The following is a 14,893-nucleotide window of genomic DNA, read 5'->3' on the forward strand; positions in this document are numbered from 1 at the left end:
AACAAATAGCGATCACTGATTCCAGTCAGTACATATTGTCGATGTTCATTATCGACATCAAAATATTAGCTCATTCCATCAAGCAAAACACTACAGGTTTACACCGTTTTACTATAAAAATTTCAATTTCAATGAAATTATTAAAAAACTCTGAATCGTTAGAGTCAGAACAATTGTTGGAGAATAGTTTTTTCATAGGCTTTATTAAAAAAAAGTTTTGACTTTACTTTGAGCTAAGCCTCAAGTCTGCTTTAAACACTTACGAGTTCGTGTGTCTTAATGGGAAGTATTTTTTATTAAATATGGGTTTTTTATGTACCAGTTCACAAATTTTATATTTATCAAACTGAATTAAAAAACACAATCTAATATTCCTATTCTCAAAGGAAAAAAACTGCAAAAACTGAGAAATACTGAAAACCTGTTTTCATTTCGTTTTTAATTTTCAGATATATAGTGAAGCCTTAACTTGTGGTAGACTGAAGGCCTGACAGGCACATTGTTAGGTAAACATCTGCCTTTGATGAGTTTCTAGAGTTTTTTCTACTCCCCAGGCCCAGCCTTGGGCCAGGCTAGTATGGCGCTTACCTGGTCAATCAGGCTGTTGTTGCTGGTGTCCCGTTGACCCACTTATCCATCACAGTCTGGTACAGTTTATGATTTCAGAATGCCTTCTCGCTCGGTTTCAGACTTTCAACCTTGGTCAACTTTCAACCTTGGTCAACTTTCAACCTTGGTCAACTTTCAACCTTGGTCAACTTTCAACCTTGGTCAACTTTCAACCTTGGTCAACTTTCAACCTTGGTCAACTATTACTAAGTTAATATTGGTGGAATGATTGACAAGTGCACTTCCTCTCGCTCAGTATTATATAGACCATTCACGAAATTAGATTCCGAAAGATAATTTTGAAAATCCTCCTTTGACCATTTTCAAAATTTCAACTCTCGTTTATCCTAAATAAAGGTTGATATTGTTAATGGGGTTTGCTGGGGCCATTTTCTCACTTTTAATTTTAAAAAGGTATAGAATCATTTTCTTCATTGGAGTATTTTGCCTTGTTCCTAATGGGAGGCTCTTGATCTTAGGAACTGGACTATCCCTACCCTTTAATGTGTTGAATCTGAACACCTTCCACAGGGACTATTTGATCTTATTTAGCGTTTTTCTTTTATTAATAAAAATCATTAATAACAGACATCTAATTAAAATGATGAAATGATTATATGGTTTATGGTGAGAAGGAACAAATTTTGTTGCATTCTATGCAATAAATGGAGACTGCCTCTTTTAGTCAACTTTCAATTTTTGTACTTATAGTTTTCCCAAAAGAAGCTCCATCTTAATTTTAGATATTGGAAGTTTTAATGTGGCAGTTTCATTAATAAAATTGTGTTCTGAAACGACTGAAGAATGTTTCTTCTGATCAGAAATATGTCAGAGTGTTTGACGTTGTGTTGTCCTGGGTTAAATCTACATATTGTACACAAAACATCTGTGTTCCCTCAAGACCATCGTAAAATAAAACTGGATGTAATGTGATTAAACTTAATCTTGTTAATTACTTCACTATCAGTTATTTCAATTTTAAACGCTGTTTATTCTTAGATAAAAATTATGATTACTTTTTGGTCTGTGGCTCTGGTGGCCTGGTGGTTAACGCTCTCGCTTCACACGGTGAGGGCCTTTGTTCGATTCCCAGCCAGAGTAGAAACATTGGACGTGTTTCTTTCAACCTGTTGTCTATGTTCCCCATCAGTAAAATGGGTACCTGGGTGTTAGTCGACTGGTGTGGGTCGCATCCTGGGACACTGACCTAAGGAGGCCTGGTCACAGACCGGGCCGCGGGGGCGTTGACCCCCGGAACTCTCTCCAGGTAATCTCCAGGTAAACCAAGCTTCCCTTTTTTTTTTTATATAAAAAGTTGAAACCGAAAAAAAAATACTTGATTCCTTTCCATAATTCTCGAGTGTTTCAATCGATTAATTTCACCCTGATGAACAAAAAGGCACAATACCGTGACTGGAACAATACATAAATAACCCGCACATAGAAGGAAGAAGCTATGATGACGTTTCAGTCTGATTTGGACCACGCAGGTTATTGGTGTATATTTTCACCCTTCATCGCTGATGACCTGATTATCCAAATTCTAAGCTACTTCAGACTTAATGTGCTGGTGTATTTCAGGATACTGGTCACTCTTCATTATTACTTGTGCGTGCACTGAGGTTCAGGGTGATTCAACTACGCATTATAGGGATGCCTTTCTCGGATCGCGCAGTGACCAAACACATCTAATTTCATATTGGTGTTACAGAGGTAAACAGTTTTCTATATTTTTTTCGGGATGGTTGAAATGGGGAAGACCTTCAGTCACTGGAAACTATTCAGAAGCTTTATAATAGACCAGATACGGAAGATGGTTCCGTACGAGTATAGCTCTGTTCTTGATACTGTAAACAGGGGGTGGGGAACGTTCGGCCCGCGGGCCGTACAAGGTCCGCGAAATCATTTGGTCTGACCTTGCCGAGGCAACCGCAAGCGGAACTAGAAATTCAATAAATCTAGGCTCTTTTTTCATAGCTACATAAATTCATATTAACCCTTTCCCATACCGATTAACCCTGTATAATGAAAAAAAAAATACGAAACCTAAAATCCAAATAACTATGCAGAATTATGAAGGAAACCTTTTAGCTTACCAACGCAAAGAGTCGACTACACTTCAGATTGACTGACACAAACCTGGAAAAGCAGCTGCGAGTAACATCATCAATACCAGTTAACATCACACATCTCAACAGAGAGAAGCAGTTCCATCCATCACATTGTGCGTGAGTTAATTAAATGTTTGACCAAACATAATAGGCTTATTTTTAAGTTGATAATTTTGAATGGCCAACGAACGACATAAATATCCAAATGGCGCTCGGCAGAAAAAAAGACTCCCCCACCCCTGCTGTAAATAATAAAAAAATATTTAAACGTGTTCCTTGACTATGAAGATTCTCGCTTGTAGCATTCTGACGGTGTTCCTTGAGTGTGAAGATTCCCGCTCGTAGCATTCTGACGGTGTTCCTTGAGTGTGAAGATTCTCGCTCGTAGCATTCTGACGGTGTTCCAGATTCTCGCTCGTAGCAACGGTGTTCCTTGAGTGTGAAGATTCTCGCTCGTCCCCCTTGAGTGTGAAGATTCTCGCTCGTAGCCTGACGGTGTTCCTTGAGTGTGAAGATTCTCGCTCGTAGCATTCTGACGGTGTTCCTTGAGTGTAATTCTCGCTAGTAGCATTCTGACGGTGTTCCTTGAGTGTGAAGATTCTCGCTCGTAGCATTCTGACGGTGTTCCTTGAGTGTGAAGATTCTCGCTCGTAGCATTCTGACGGTGTTCCTTGAGTGTGAAGATTCTCGCTCGTAGCATTCTGACGGTGTTCCTTGAGTGTGAAGATTCTCGCTCGTAGCATTCTGACGGTGTTCCCTCGCTCGTAGCATTCTGACGGTGTTCCTTGAGTGTGAAGATTCTCGCTCGTAGCATTCTGACGGTGTTCCTTGAGTGTGAAGATTCTCGCTCGTAGCATTCTGACGGTGTTCCTTGAGTGTGAAGATTCTCGCTCGTAGCATTCTGACGGTGTTCCTTGAGTGTGAAGATTCTCGCTCGTAGCATTCTGACGGTGTTCCTTGAGTGTGAAGATTCTCGCTCGTAGCATTCTGACGGTGTTCCTTTGATGATCAAGAAGACGGGGAAACGAGGGGTTTAAATTTCACAAGAATAAGTCACCATATATTGGTTTAAACATTTTACCATTTGGATAGGAAACTTTAGACGACGTTTCGGTCCTGTCTGGTTTGTCAACTCGCGAAGATTAGTTTATTATTAAATTAATTTGCAAAAATCCCCAGGTGCAACACTCGTGTATGGACTGTTGTTAACTGAGGAGTCAGATATATATTAAATGCTCTCTTATAATACAGATAAGGGATCGAACGGAAATAAGTTACTCTGGCTTCGCTGGATTGTCCTGAGTTAAATATGTCTAATTTACAACCAAGGTATGTCCATAATTATCATGTGCCTTTTTGAACCATTGAATAAATTAATAAATATATTGCAAAGTCATGCGCATCAACAGATAACTAGTATAAAGTATGTGATACATTCCATACCACGGGTGGAGTTAGAACCCGCGATCAGAGAGTCTTAAAACTCCAGACCGACGCATTACCAATCGTGTCATTACGATTTCGTGAGTCATGTGATACATTCCCAAGACATCTATAATGACATTAGCATATACCTTACATAGGAGCATACATAAAAGGGGATTATTAATAGACCCCTGTCTGTCTTCAAGAAGGCACTGAACAGGCACCTAAAGTACCTGACCAACCGGGCTGTGGTTCTTACGTCAGCTTGCATGGGGCCAGCAGTAACAGCCTGGCTGATCAGACCCTCATCCACCATGAGGCCTGGTCTCAGACCGAGCCGCGGGGGCGTTGACCCCCGAAACCCTCTCTTTCCAGGTAAACTCCAGGTAATAGCTGAATATGAAATGGCCCACATTAATTATCTAGTAACGATAATAGGGCTACGTTACTTAATATATAGCGCTACACTCGCTTGCTATGTATAGCTCTACACTCGCTTGCTATGTATAGCGCTACACTCGCTTGCTATGCATAGCTCTACACTCGCTTGCTATGTATAGCGCTACACTCGCTTGCTATGTATAGAGGTACACTCGCTTGCTATGTATAGAGGTACACTCGCTTGCTATGTATAGCGCTACACTCGCTTACTATGCATAGCTCTACACTCGCTTGCTATGTATAGCGCTACACTCGCTTGCTATGTATAGAGCTACACTCGCTTGCTATGTATAGAGCTACACTCGCTTGCTATGTATAGCGCTACACTCGCTTACTATGTATAGCTCTACACTCGCTTGCTATGTATATCGCTACACTCGCTTGCTATGTATAGAGCTACACTCGCTTGCTATGTATAGCGCTACACTCGCTTGCTATGTATATCGCTACACTCGCTTGCTATGTATAGAGCTACACTCGCTTGCTATGTATAGAGCTACACTCGCTTGCTATGTATAGCGCTACACTCGCTTACTATGCATAGCTCTACACTCGCTTGCTATGTATATCGCTACACTCGCTTGCTATGTATAGAGCTACACTCGCTTGCTATGTATAGCGCTACACTCGCTTGCTATGTATAGAGCTACACTCGCTTGCTATGTATAGTGCTACACTCGCTTATGTATAGCACTATACTCGCTATGTATAGCCTTACACTCGCTTCTCAAGATTCCATTACTAGTATTTTCACATCGATATAATGGAGAAAAAAGTATAAAATACCGACATGATGGAAAAATTAAACACAGGTGCATTATAATGCGATCCTTTATTGACTAAGTTTCGCGCCCACACAGTGGACTTTATCAAGACAAACAGATCGCCCACTGTGTGGGCGAAAAGTAGTCAGAATAGAATCACACTATTCTGTATTTGCGTTTAATTTTTCATCGTGTCGGTATGTTATTCCTTTCATCTTCATCCTGTCAGACATTGCAGTAGGAATGGATCCTTCACACAGAGAATACTTGCATCTTCTAAAAGTTGACTCATTCCGCAATTGACAATTTTCTTCGTGACTGTATCCAAGAAATGGTCTTACCAATATCCACTCCACTTCAGATCGCCAATATCAAACCTTCTTTCTCCACAATAGCTCGAACTTACTTTGAAAAGCGCCCAGATGGCTTGAACAACACAACAAAGGAAGCTTTTCTCCAGGCCAGATATATATATATATATAAATCTATATATATATATATATATATATATATATATATATATATATATATATACATACATCTCGATTTTTTCTTCTTTCTTAATAGCTCTTGTTCTTGTTTATTTCCTCTATTGCCCATGGGGAAGTGGAAAAGAATCTTTCCTAAGTAGGCCATGTGTCGTATGGGGTCACTAAAATGTCGGAATCAATGGAATAGTAACCCCTTCTCCTGTATACATTTACTAAAAATGAGAAGAAGAAAAACTTGACAAGACTGGGATGCTTGAATGTGCGTGGATGTAATGCGGACGATAAGAAAGAGATGATCGCTGATGTTATGAATGAAAAGAAGTTGGATGTCCTGGCCCTAAGCGAAACAAAGCTGAAGGGGGTAGGGGAGTTTTAGTGGGGAGAAATAAATGGGATTAAGTCAGGTGTATCTGAGAGAGTTAGGGCTAAGGAAGGGGTAGCAGTAATGTTGAAGGATCAGTTTTGGAAGGAGAAGAGGGAATATAAATATGTAAATTCAAGGATTACGTGGGTTAAAATAAGGGTTGGATGCGAGAAGAGGATCATAATAAGCGTATATGCACCTGGAGAAGAGAGAAGATTTGGGAGATGTTAAACGAATGTATAGGAACCTGTGAACCAAGTGAGAGAGTAATTATGGTAAGGAACTTAAATGCTAAAGTAGAAGAAACATTTAGAGAGGGTGTGGTAGGTAAGTTTGGGGTGCCAGGTGTAAATGATAATGGGATCCCTTTGATTGAACTTAGTATAGAAAGGGGTTTAGGTATAGGTAATACGTATTTTAAGAAAAAGAGGATAAATAAGTATACAAGATATGATGTAGGGCGTAATGACAGTAGTTTGTTGGACTACGTATTGGTAGATAAAAACTGTTGAGTAGACTTCAGGACGTACATGTTTATAGAGGGGCCACAGATATATCAGATCACTTTTTAATTGTAGCAACAGTGAGGGTACAAGGTAGATGGGGTACAAGGAAAATAGAAGCAGCAAGTAAGAGAGAGGTGAAGGAGTATAAACTAAAAGAAGAGGCAGTTAGGGTAAGATATAAACAACTATTGGAGGATAGATGGACTAGTGAGAGTATGGGCAATGGGGTCGAAAATGTATGGGGTAGTTTTGAGAATGTAGTGTTAGAGTGTTCAGCAGAAGTGTGTGGTTACAGGAAAGTGGGTGTGGGAGGGAAGAAGAGCGATTGTTGGAATGATGTAAAGAGAAGGGAGAAAAAGTTAGCATATAAGAGGTTTTTACAAAGTAGAGGTGATGCAAGGAAGGAGGAGAATAGGGAGAGGAAAAGAGAAGTTAAGAGAGTGGTGAAGCAATGTTAAAAGAGAGCAAATGAGAGAGTGGGTGAGATGTTATCAAAAAAATTTGTTGAAAATGAGAAATAGTTTTGAAGTGAGATTAATAAGTTGAGAAAGCCTAGGGAATAAATGGATTTGACAGTTAAAAATAGGAGAGGAGAGTTATTAAATGGAGAGTTAGAGGTATTGAGAAGATGGAGGGAATATTTTGAGGAGTTGTTAAATGTTGATGAAGATAGGGAAGTTGTGATTTCGTGTATAGGGCAAGGAGGAATAATATCTTGTAGGAGTGAGGAAGAGCCAGTTGTGAGTGTGGGGGAAGTTCGTGAGGCAGTGGGTAGAATGAAAGGGGGTAAGGCAGCTGGGATTGATGGGATAAAGATAAAAATGTTAAAAACAGGTGGGGATATAGTTTTGGAGTGGCTGGTGCTTTTATTTAATAAATGTATGGAAGAGGGTAAGGTACCTAGGGACTGGCAGAGAGCATGCATAGTTCCTCTGTTTAAAGGCAAAGGGGGCAAAAGAGAGTGCAAAAATTATAGAGAAATAAGTCTGTTGAGTACACCTGGTAAAGTGTATGGTAGAGTTATTATTGAAAGAATTAAGAATAAAACGGAGAGTAGAACAGCAGATGAACAAGGAGGCTTTAGCAAAGGTAGGGGGTGTGTAGACCAAGTGTTTACAGTGAAACATATAGGTTAATAGTATTTAAATAAGGTTAAAGAGGTTTTTGTGGCATTTATGGATTTGGTAAAGGCACATGACAGGGTGGATAGGGGGGCAATGTGGCAGATGTTGCAGGTGTATGGTATAGGAGGTAGGTTACTGAAAGCAGTGAAGAGTTTTTACGAGGCTATTGAGGCTCAGGTTAGAGTATGTAGGAGAGAGGGAGATTATTTCCCAGTAAAAGTAGGCCTTAGAGAAGGATGTGTTATGTCACCGTGGTTGTTCAATATATTTATAGATGGGGTTTTAAGAGAAGTGAATGCGAGGGTCTTGGCAAGAGGTGTGAAGTTAAAAGATAGAGTCAAGCACAAAGTGGGAGTTGCCACAGTTGCTCTTTGCTGATGACACTGTGCTTTTGGGAGACTGTGAAGAGAAGTTGCAGAGGTTGGTGGATGAATTTGGTAGGGTTGTAAAAGAAGAAAATTAAAAGTGGGTATAGGAACGAGTAAGGTGATGAGGATAACAAGAAGATTAGGTGGAGGGAGAGAGTATGGAGGAGGTGAATGTATTCAGATATTTAGGAGTGGACCTGTCAGCAGATGGGTCTATGAAGGATGAGGTAAATCATAGAATTGATAAGGGGAAAAGGGTGAGTGGTGCACTTAGGAGTCTGTGGAGACAAAGAACTTTGCCCCTGGAAGCAAAGAGGGGAATGTATGGGTGTGAAGCATGGGTGATGAATGCTGCAACGAGGAGAAGGCTAGAGGCAGTGGAGATGTCATGTCTGAGGGCAATGTGTGGTGTGATACAGTGCAGAGAATTCGTAGTTTGGAAATTAGGAGGAGGTGTGGGACTACCAGAGCAAATATCCAGAGGGCTGAGGAGATTCGGACATGTAGAGAGAATGGAACAAAACAGAATGACTTCGAGAGTGTATAAATCTGTAGTGAAGGGAACGTGGGGTAAGGGTCGGGCTAGGAAAGGTTGGAGGGAGGGGCTAAAGGAGGTTTTGTGTGCGAGGGGCTTGGACTTCCAGCAAGCGTGCATGAGCGTATTTGATAGGAGACAAATGGTTTTCAATACTTGACGTACTGTTGGAGTGTGAGCAAAGTAACATTTATGAAGGGATTCAGGGAAACCGGCAGGCCGGAATTGAGTCCTGGAGATGGGAAGTACAGTGTCTGCACTCTGAAGGAGGGGTGTTAATGTTGCAGTTTTATAACTGTAGTGTAAAGCACCCTTCTGGCAAGACAGTGATGGAGTGAATGATGAAAATTTTTCTTTTTCGGGCCACCCTGCCTTGGTGGGAATCGGTCAGTGTGTTAATAAAAAGAATAAAAAAATATATATACCCTCTATGTCCATGTATTGCTTGTAACGGCTTGACAAAGCTTCCGGAGAGTGAAAGGTTGCCACAAAAAATGTCACATTAGTTGCACTTGTGTCCTTTTTATCTAATATCCTCGTCACTTCATTAGGGACTGCAGGCACCGTGTATATAACTTCAACTCACACAGACAAAATACTGCAGAGAGGAGATCCGTAGTCCTCCCCCACCAACTCCGTTACTCAACACGTTTCCAACATCTTTTCCAATATTTGATTCCATGCATCTACCTCCACATCCACCACCATCAAATACATCACCAGTAAGAGACAGAACAAGAGTCAATCCTCTGCAGGTATGTACATAATCCCTCCCAACTGGTGAAACTAATTATAGGTGGGCGAGAGCCAAACACCTCCAAACACGTATTTCAAAACACCAATACGCAGGCATAAAGGACGATTTAAGAACGCCTGCGTTCTACGGCAAAGCTTCGACAACATTTAACCAAGTAGAGAGACTCAACATGACTCACGAAATCGTAACGACACGATTGCAAACAAACCATACCACTGGCGGGATTGAACCCGCGGTCCGTGAGTCTCAAAACTCTAGACCGTCGCGTTAGCCACTGGACCAGCTAGCCACAATAAGATTTGTCCAACTAGGTATATTTCTACACCATAGGAAGGTTAGCATAGGCACCACTGTGACCACAAATGCAAGTTTTTACAGACGAATCTCCAGCTAGCGTGGCCGTGACGAACTCTAGCTCAAGTCCTCTCAATGCTGTCAACATGACTCACGAAATCGTAATGACACGATTGCAAACAAACCATACCACGGGCGGGATTGAACCCGCGGTCAGAGAGTCGCGTTAGCCACTGGTCCAGTGGCTAACGCGACGGTCTAGAGTTTTGAGACTCTCGGACCGCGGGCTCAATCCCGCCCGTGGTATGGTTTAGAGAGACTCAAGACTCATCGCCAGGGAAGACACTCAGTACAGCAGGATCTTAGAATCATCTCTTATCTGTTTATCTAACAATTTTAACCAGTTGAATTTATAACACAGCTGAACCCCTTGAGAGGAAACTTCTCCATCGTTATCCTACACAACATACGAACTCGCCTGTTCCGTGAAGTTGCGTCTCAAATCGCCTCCTAAGGGGGTCGGAGGATGGATTCTAGTAGGGAGGCTGCTCGAACCCAGAGGAAAAGTAAGGAATATGTTGGTTATTTTTCTCCTTTAAAAACCCTTTTAGTTAAAAACAATCGATTTAAGAATAACTAATTTCACAATTTTCTATTTAAACAAAGAAGACTTTTTAATTTTTATATTTAGAGTTTTATATGAAGAAGGAAAGGGGGGAGGGTTGTGGAGACGGGCATCAAGAATGATAGGGGGCGCCGCCCAAAATAGGTTAAGAACCATTGCTCTCGTTACGTGAAAATTATTTATTTAGTGAAACTGGCTATTAATTAAAATTCACAAAGCTCAAATTGAAATGCAAATTTTCTTGTAATAAAATCTATCAACACTGAAAAGTTTATCAGAAAAATCGTTTAGCAACAAATGCTCTGAATCCGAAACTGCGAGTTTTAGCTTCATTAAAGTTTCAAATTTGCATCAAAACAAAGTTTAAACTTCGAGTTGTCTTCCCTCTTGTGGAATATGTCAGCGTTAATATTTTGACTCCGATATTAGGCATTCTTAATTTATTGAATAAAAATCAATATAATCATTTAATAATTTTTGCAAATTGAATAATTTAGAGCTCATTAACAAACCTTGCTTTGTGGAAAACACACCAGGGTTGAAAATTTGAAGCCGATCAGGAGAGGCATTCTCCAGTTATCACTGGATTCTAATGATTCTAAATTCATTAATAAAATATTTATTTCACTGGCAGTTTCCAGTTCACAAAGTGTCATAGGTGAATCAGTTATTAAATCCTGAATCTTTTCAGAAGAGGTAAAGTCAAATATATTAATATGATTTAACCGGAATCAATATTTCACACAAATTTTTGCACATATTATTAGCAGATGTGCTCCTACGCACTTAAATTCCACTCTCCTCCGTTGACGAATCAGGAGGCACCTTCACCTATACCACGGATTATTGTGGAAGTTATCAGAGTTATTCCAAGCGGCTGGGAAAGGATCCTGCACTCTGGTCATAGTGAGCCTGCACTTGTGAATTGGTCCTAGAATTTGGGCATAGTTACCGTACATCAGATGAGCGCTTTTTGTATTTTGAGTAAAATAAGAAGGAAAATTGGTGGAAAAAATAAAAGGAAAAAATCTAGTAACTAGTCAATGGTCTCTCTTCTGTTCTTTATAAATAGGAATTTATTTTCTTTTGTCTTTACTAATGCAGGATCCTGAAGTTTGTGCTAACTACCGGTTTATGTGGGAGATCTTCCAGCCGATACTCTTTGCTTCAATTGGATCTGAAATTGATGTAAGACAATTATGTTTTGTTTCGTTAGTAAATTTGTTATGGAATGCCTTGACCCTGATCTTTATGTGATGAGCCGCACAGTAGTGGCGGCACTCTGAGGAATGGGAGGCGTGGCAAGACAGGTGTTGAAGAACACTTGACGTGGGGTAACCGATGGTGTTACATTGCATCAAGATATCAGTGATAGCTATCTTTGATAATATATCCTTTTCAAATAAAACATTCTTTTCTTAATTTTCCCATTTTTTTCTGAGCTGAAATTAGTGGTTTCTAGACTTTTCTATCTAAGCTGTACAGGATTTTTTCAGGTGCCTCCACAACATTATTATTTTATGTTCTCTTTAGTTTAATGTTTCATGAACAACTTCACAACATTTTACCATCCATGTATCAAACCACCATTATTAATCCTGAAAGTTTCTTTCTCTTGTTATTAATGGGATCTTCTGATGATGTACTTTTATGTAAATGTGACCAGCTTGTGTAAGTCTGAATCACAGTCAGGTGGTAAAGCACAACAACACCTCGGCTGTGGGGGCCAGCTCTCACGCTATTGCTTGGCTGAAATGAGCAATTAATAGAGCAGTAGGGGCCCTAAACTACTACATTTTTGAAGTGTCAGTTAGCTGGTCGATTAATAGAGCAGTAGGGGCCCTAAACTACTACATTTTTGAAGTGTCAGTTAGCTGGTCGATTAATAGAGCAGTAGGGGCCCTAAACTACTACATTTTTGAAGTGTCAGTTAGCTGGTCGAGTACGTTGCATTTTACATGCTCACTCGGCCAGCTAACTGGCACTTCAAAAATGTAGCAGTTTAGGGCCCCCATCTCTTGTCTATTCTGGAGTTCAGAACCAACTGTCATGAGTGGTTCTTTGCCCTCTGATTCATAAATTATTATACTTTTGGTTATTTAATTCAGTAAAAACTGTACGTGTCTTCAAGGGAATATACGAATATACGTGTGTTTACCCTTGCCTTTATTTGCTTGGGCTAATTATTGTCTCGAGATTCAGGATACAGATCTTGGAATTGCTTACCTGTGTTCATAATGATAGTTATTCTTATATTCTGTCCGACATTAACACGTTACCTTCTATCCCTTTCTATCATCACCATTACAAGGGAATCATTCACAATTGCTTCAGTTATATTTATCGCATTATCCAAAGATTCGTAGTTATTTTTATTATTTTTTCCCAGGGACTTTTAAGCGTCGTAAATGATGAACAGCAGATTTCAAAGTTACAGCTTCATTGCACCTTTGGAAATTTCAACTATTTAATTTGGCTACTGAGAGTTCAAATCCACTTCGTTTAAAGTGTCCTCTTCCATATGTACATTCTACAAAGTTAGTTAAATCATTTAATCTCCTCTTTCCCCTCCATTTGGTTCATCGATCTGTCATTTTTGCGATTCTTGGTTCTGTACAGAATTTGCATTTATTTTATTTATTGAAACTGGATTTTAATTCTTTTATTTAAGTAGACGGAAGTACTAGTCTCAAGGATCAGTTAGGATCCAACCTAAATTTGAAACTACCCAAAGTCCTAGCCTCAATAACCCAACTAGGTAGACTGTTCCACTCATCAACTACCCTATTTCCAAACCAATACTTTCCTATGTCCTTTCTAAATCTAAACTTATCTAATTTAAATCCATTACTGCGGGTTCTCTCTTGGAGAGACATCCTCAAGACCTTGTTAATATCCCCTTTATTAATACCTATCTTCCACTTATACACTTCAATCAGGTCTCCCCTCATTCTTCGTCTAACAAGTGAATGTAACTTAAGAGTCTTCAATCTTTCTTCATAAGGAAGATTTCTAATGCCATGTATTAATTTAGTCATCCTACGCTGAATGTTTTCTAACGAATTTATGTCCGTTTTGTAATACGGAGACCGGAACTGAGCTGCATAATCTAGGTGAGGCCTTACTAATGATGTATAAAGCTGCAGTATGACCTCTGGACTTCTGTTGCTTACACTTCTTGATATAAATCCCAGTAATCTATTTGCCTTATTACGTACGCTTAGGCATTGCTGTCTTGGTTGAAGGTTGCTGCTCACCATAACCCCCAAGTCCTTTTCGCAATCTGTATGGCTAAGTTCTACATTATTTAACTTATAAGTGCTAGGGTTATGGACACTCCCGAGCTTCAGAACCTTGCATTTATCTACATTGAACTTCATCTGACCATGAATAGAGTTTGTCTAAATCCTCCTGAAGTTCCCTAACATCTACGTTTGAATCAATTATCCTACCTATCTTTGTGTCATCGGCGAATTTGCTCATATCACTAGTAATACCCTCATCAAGGTCATTGATATATATTATAAACAACAACGGGCCCAAGACTGATCCCTGTGGAACCCCACTTGTTACAGATCTCCACTCGGATTTAACCCCATTTATGGACACTCTCTGCTTCCTGTTTGTGAGCCATGACTCGACCCACGAGAGCACTTTTCCCCCAATGCCATGAGCTGCCACTTTCTTTAACAGTCTTTGGTGCGGAACTCTATCAAAAGCCTTACTAAAATCTAAATAAATAATATCAATATCTTTATCGTGATCAACAGCCTCAAAAGCTTTACTGAATAAAGTTAATAAATTAGTTAGACAAAACCGGCCTCTCGTGAATCCATGCTGAATATCATTAATCAAGCTATGCTTATCAAGATGGCTTTTTATAATCTCAGCTATAATTGACTAGTAATTTTCCTACAATTGAGGTCAGGCTTATTGGGCGGTAATTTGACGGTAACGACTTGTCCCCTGCTTTAAAAATAGGAATTACATTAGCCATCTTCCACATATTAGACACTACACCTGTTTAAAGAGATAAATTAAAAATATTAGTTAATGGTTCACAGAGTTCCATTTTGCATTCCTTAAGAACCCTTGAAAAAACCTCATCAGGACCCGGCGACTTATTTTGCTTCAGTCTGTCTATCTGCTTCACAACCATTTCACTAGTGACTGTGATGTTGCATAATTTATCTTCTTCTAGCCCACTGTAAAAATTAATGATTGGAATATTGTTAGTGTCTTCCTGTGTAAAAACCGAGAGAAAATAATTGTTTAAAATCGAGCACATTTCATTCTCTTTGTCAGTAAGATGTCCATAGTTATTTTTAAGGGGACCTATCTTATCTCTAACTTTTGTTCTAAACACCTGGAAAAAACTTTTTGGGTTAGTTTTAGAATCCCTAGCAACTTTAATTTCATAGCCCCTTTTAGCTTTTCTTATCCCCTTTTTAATATACCTCTTAATGTCAATATATTGAC

At 39.6% G+C, this 14,893-nt stretch overlaps 1 protein-coding gene across 2 annotated transcripts in view; it reads left to right on the top strand.

Annotated features, from left to right (window-relative positions):
* The window catches only part of LOC128700227 (sodium/hydrogen exchanger 9B2-like), an 87,794-nt gene that overhangs the window by 49,017 nt on the left and 23,884 nt on the right, over window positions 1-14,893 (top strand). For both annotated transcript variants that reach the window (XM_070100818.1, XM_070100819.1), the window contains exon 9: window positions 11,519-11,602. In XM_070100818.1, coding sequence (XP_069956919.1) covers window positions 11,519-11,602 — 84 coding nt within the window. The remainder of the gene's footprint in view (window positions 1-11,518; window positions 11,603-14,893) is intronic.

The sequence above is a fragment of the Cherax quadricarinatus genome, chromosome 74 (genome assembly GCF_038502225.1).
Source record: "Cherax quadricarinatus isolate ZL_2023a chromosome 74, ASM3850222v1, whole genome shotgun sequence".
NCBI classification, from domain to species: Eukaryota; Metazoa; Arthropoda; class Malacostraca; order Decapoda; family Parastacidae; genus Cherax; species Cherax quadricarinatus.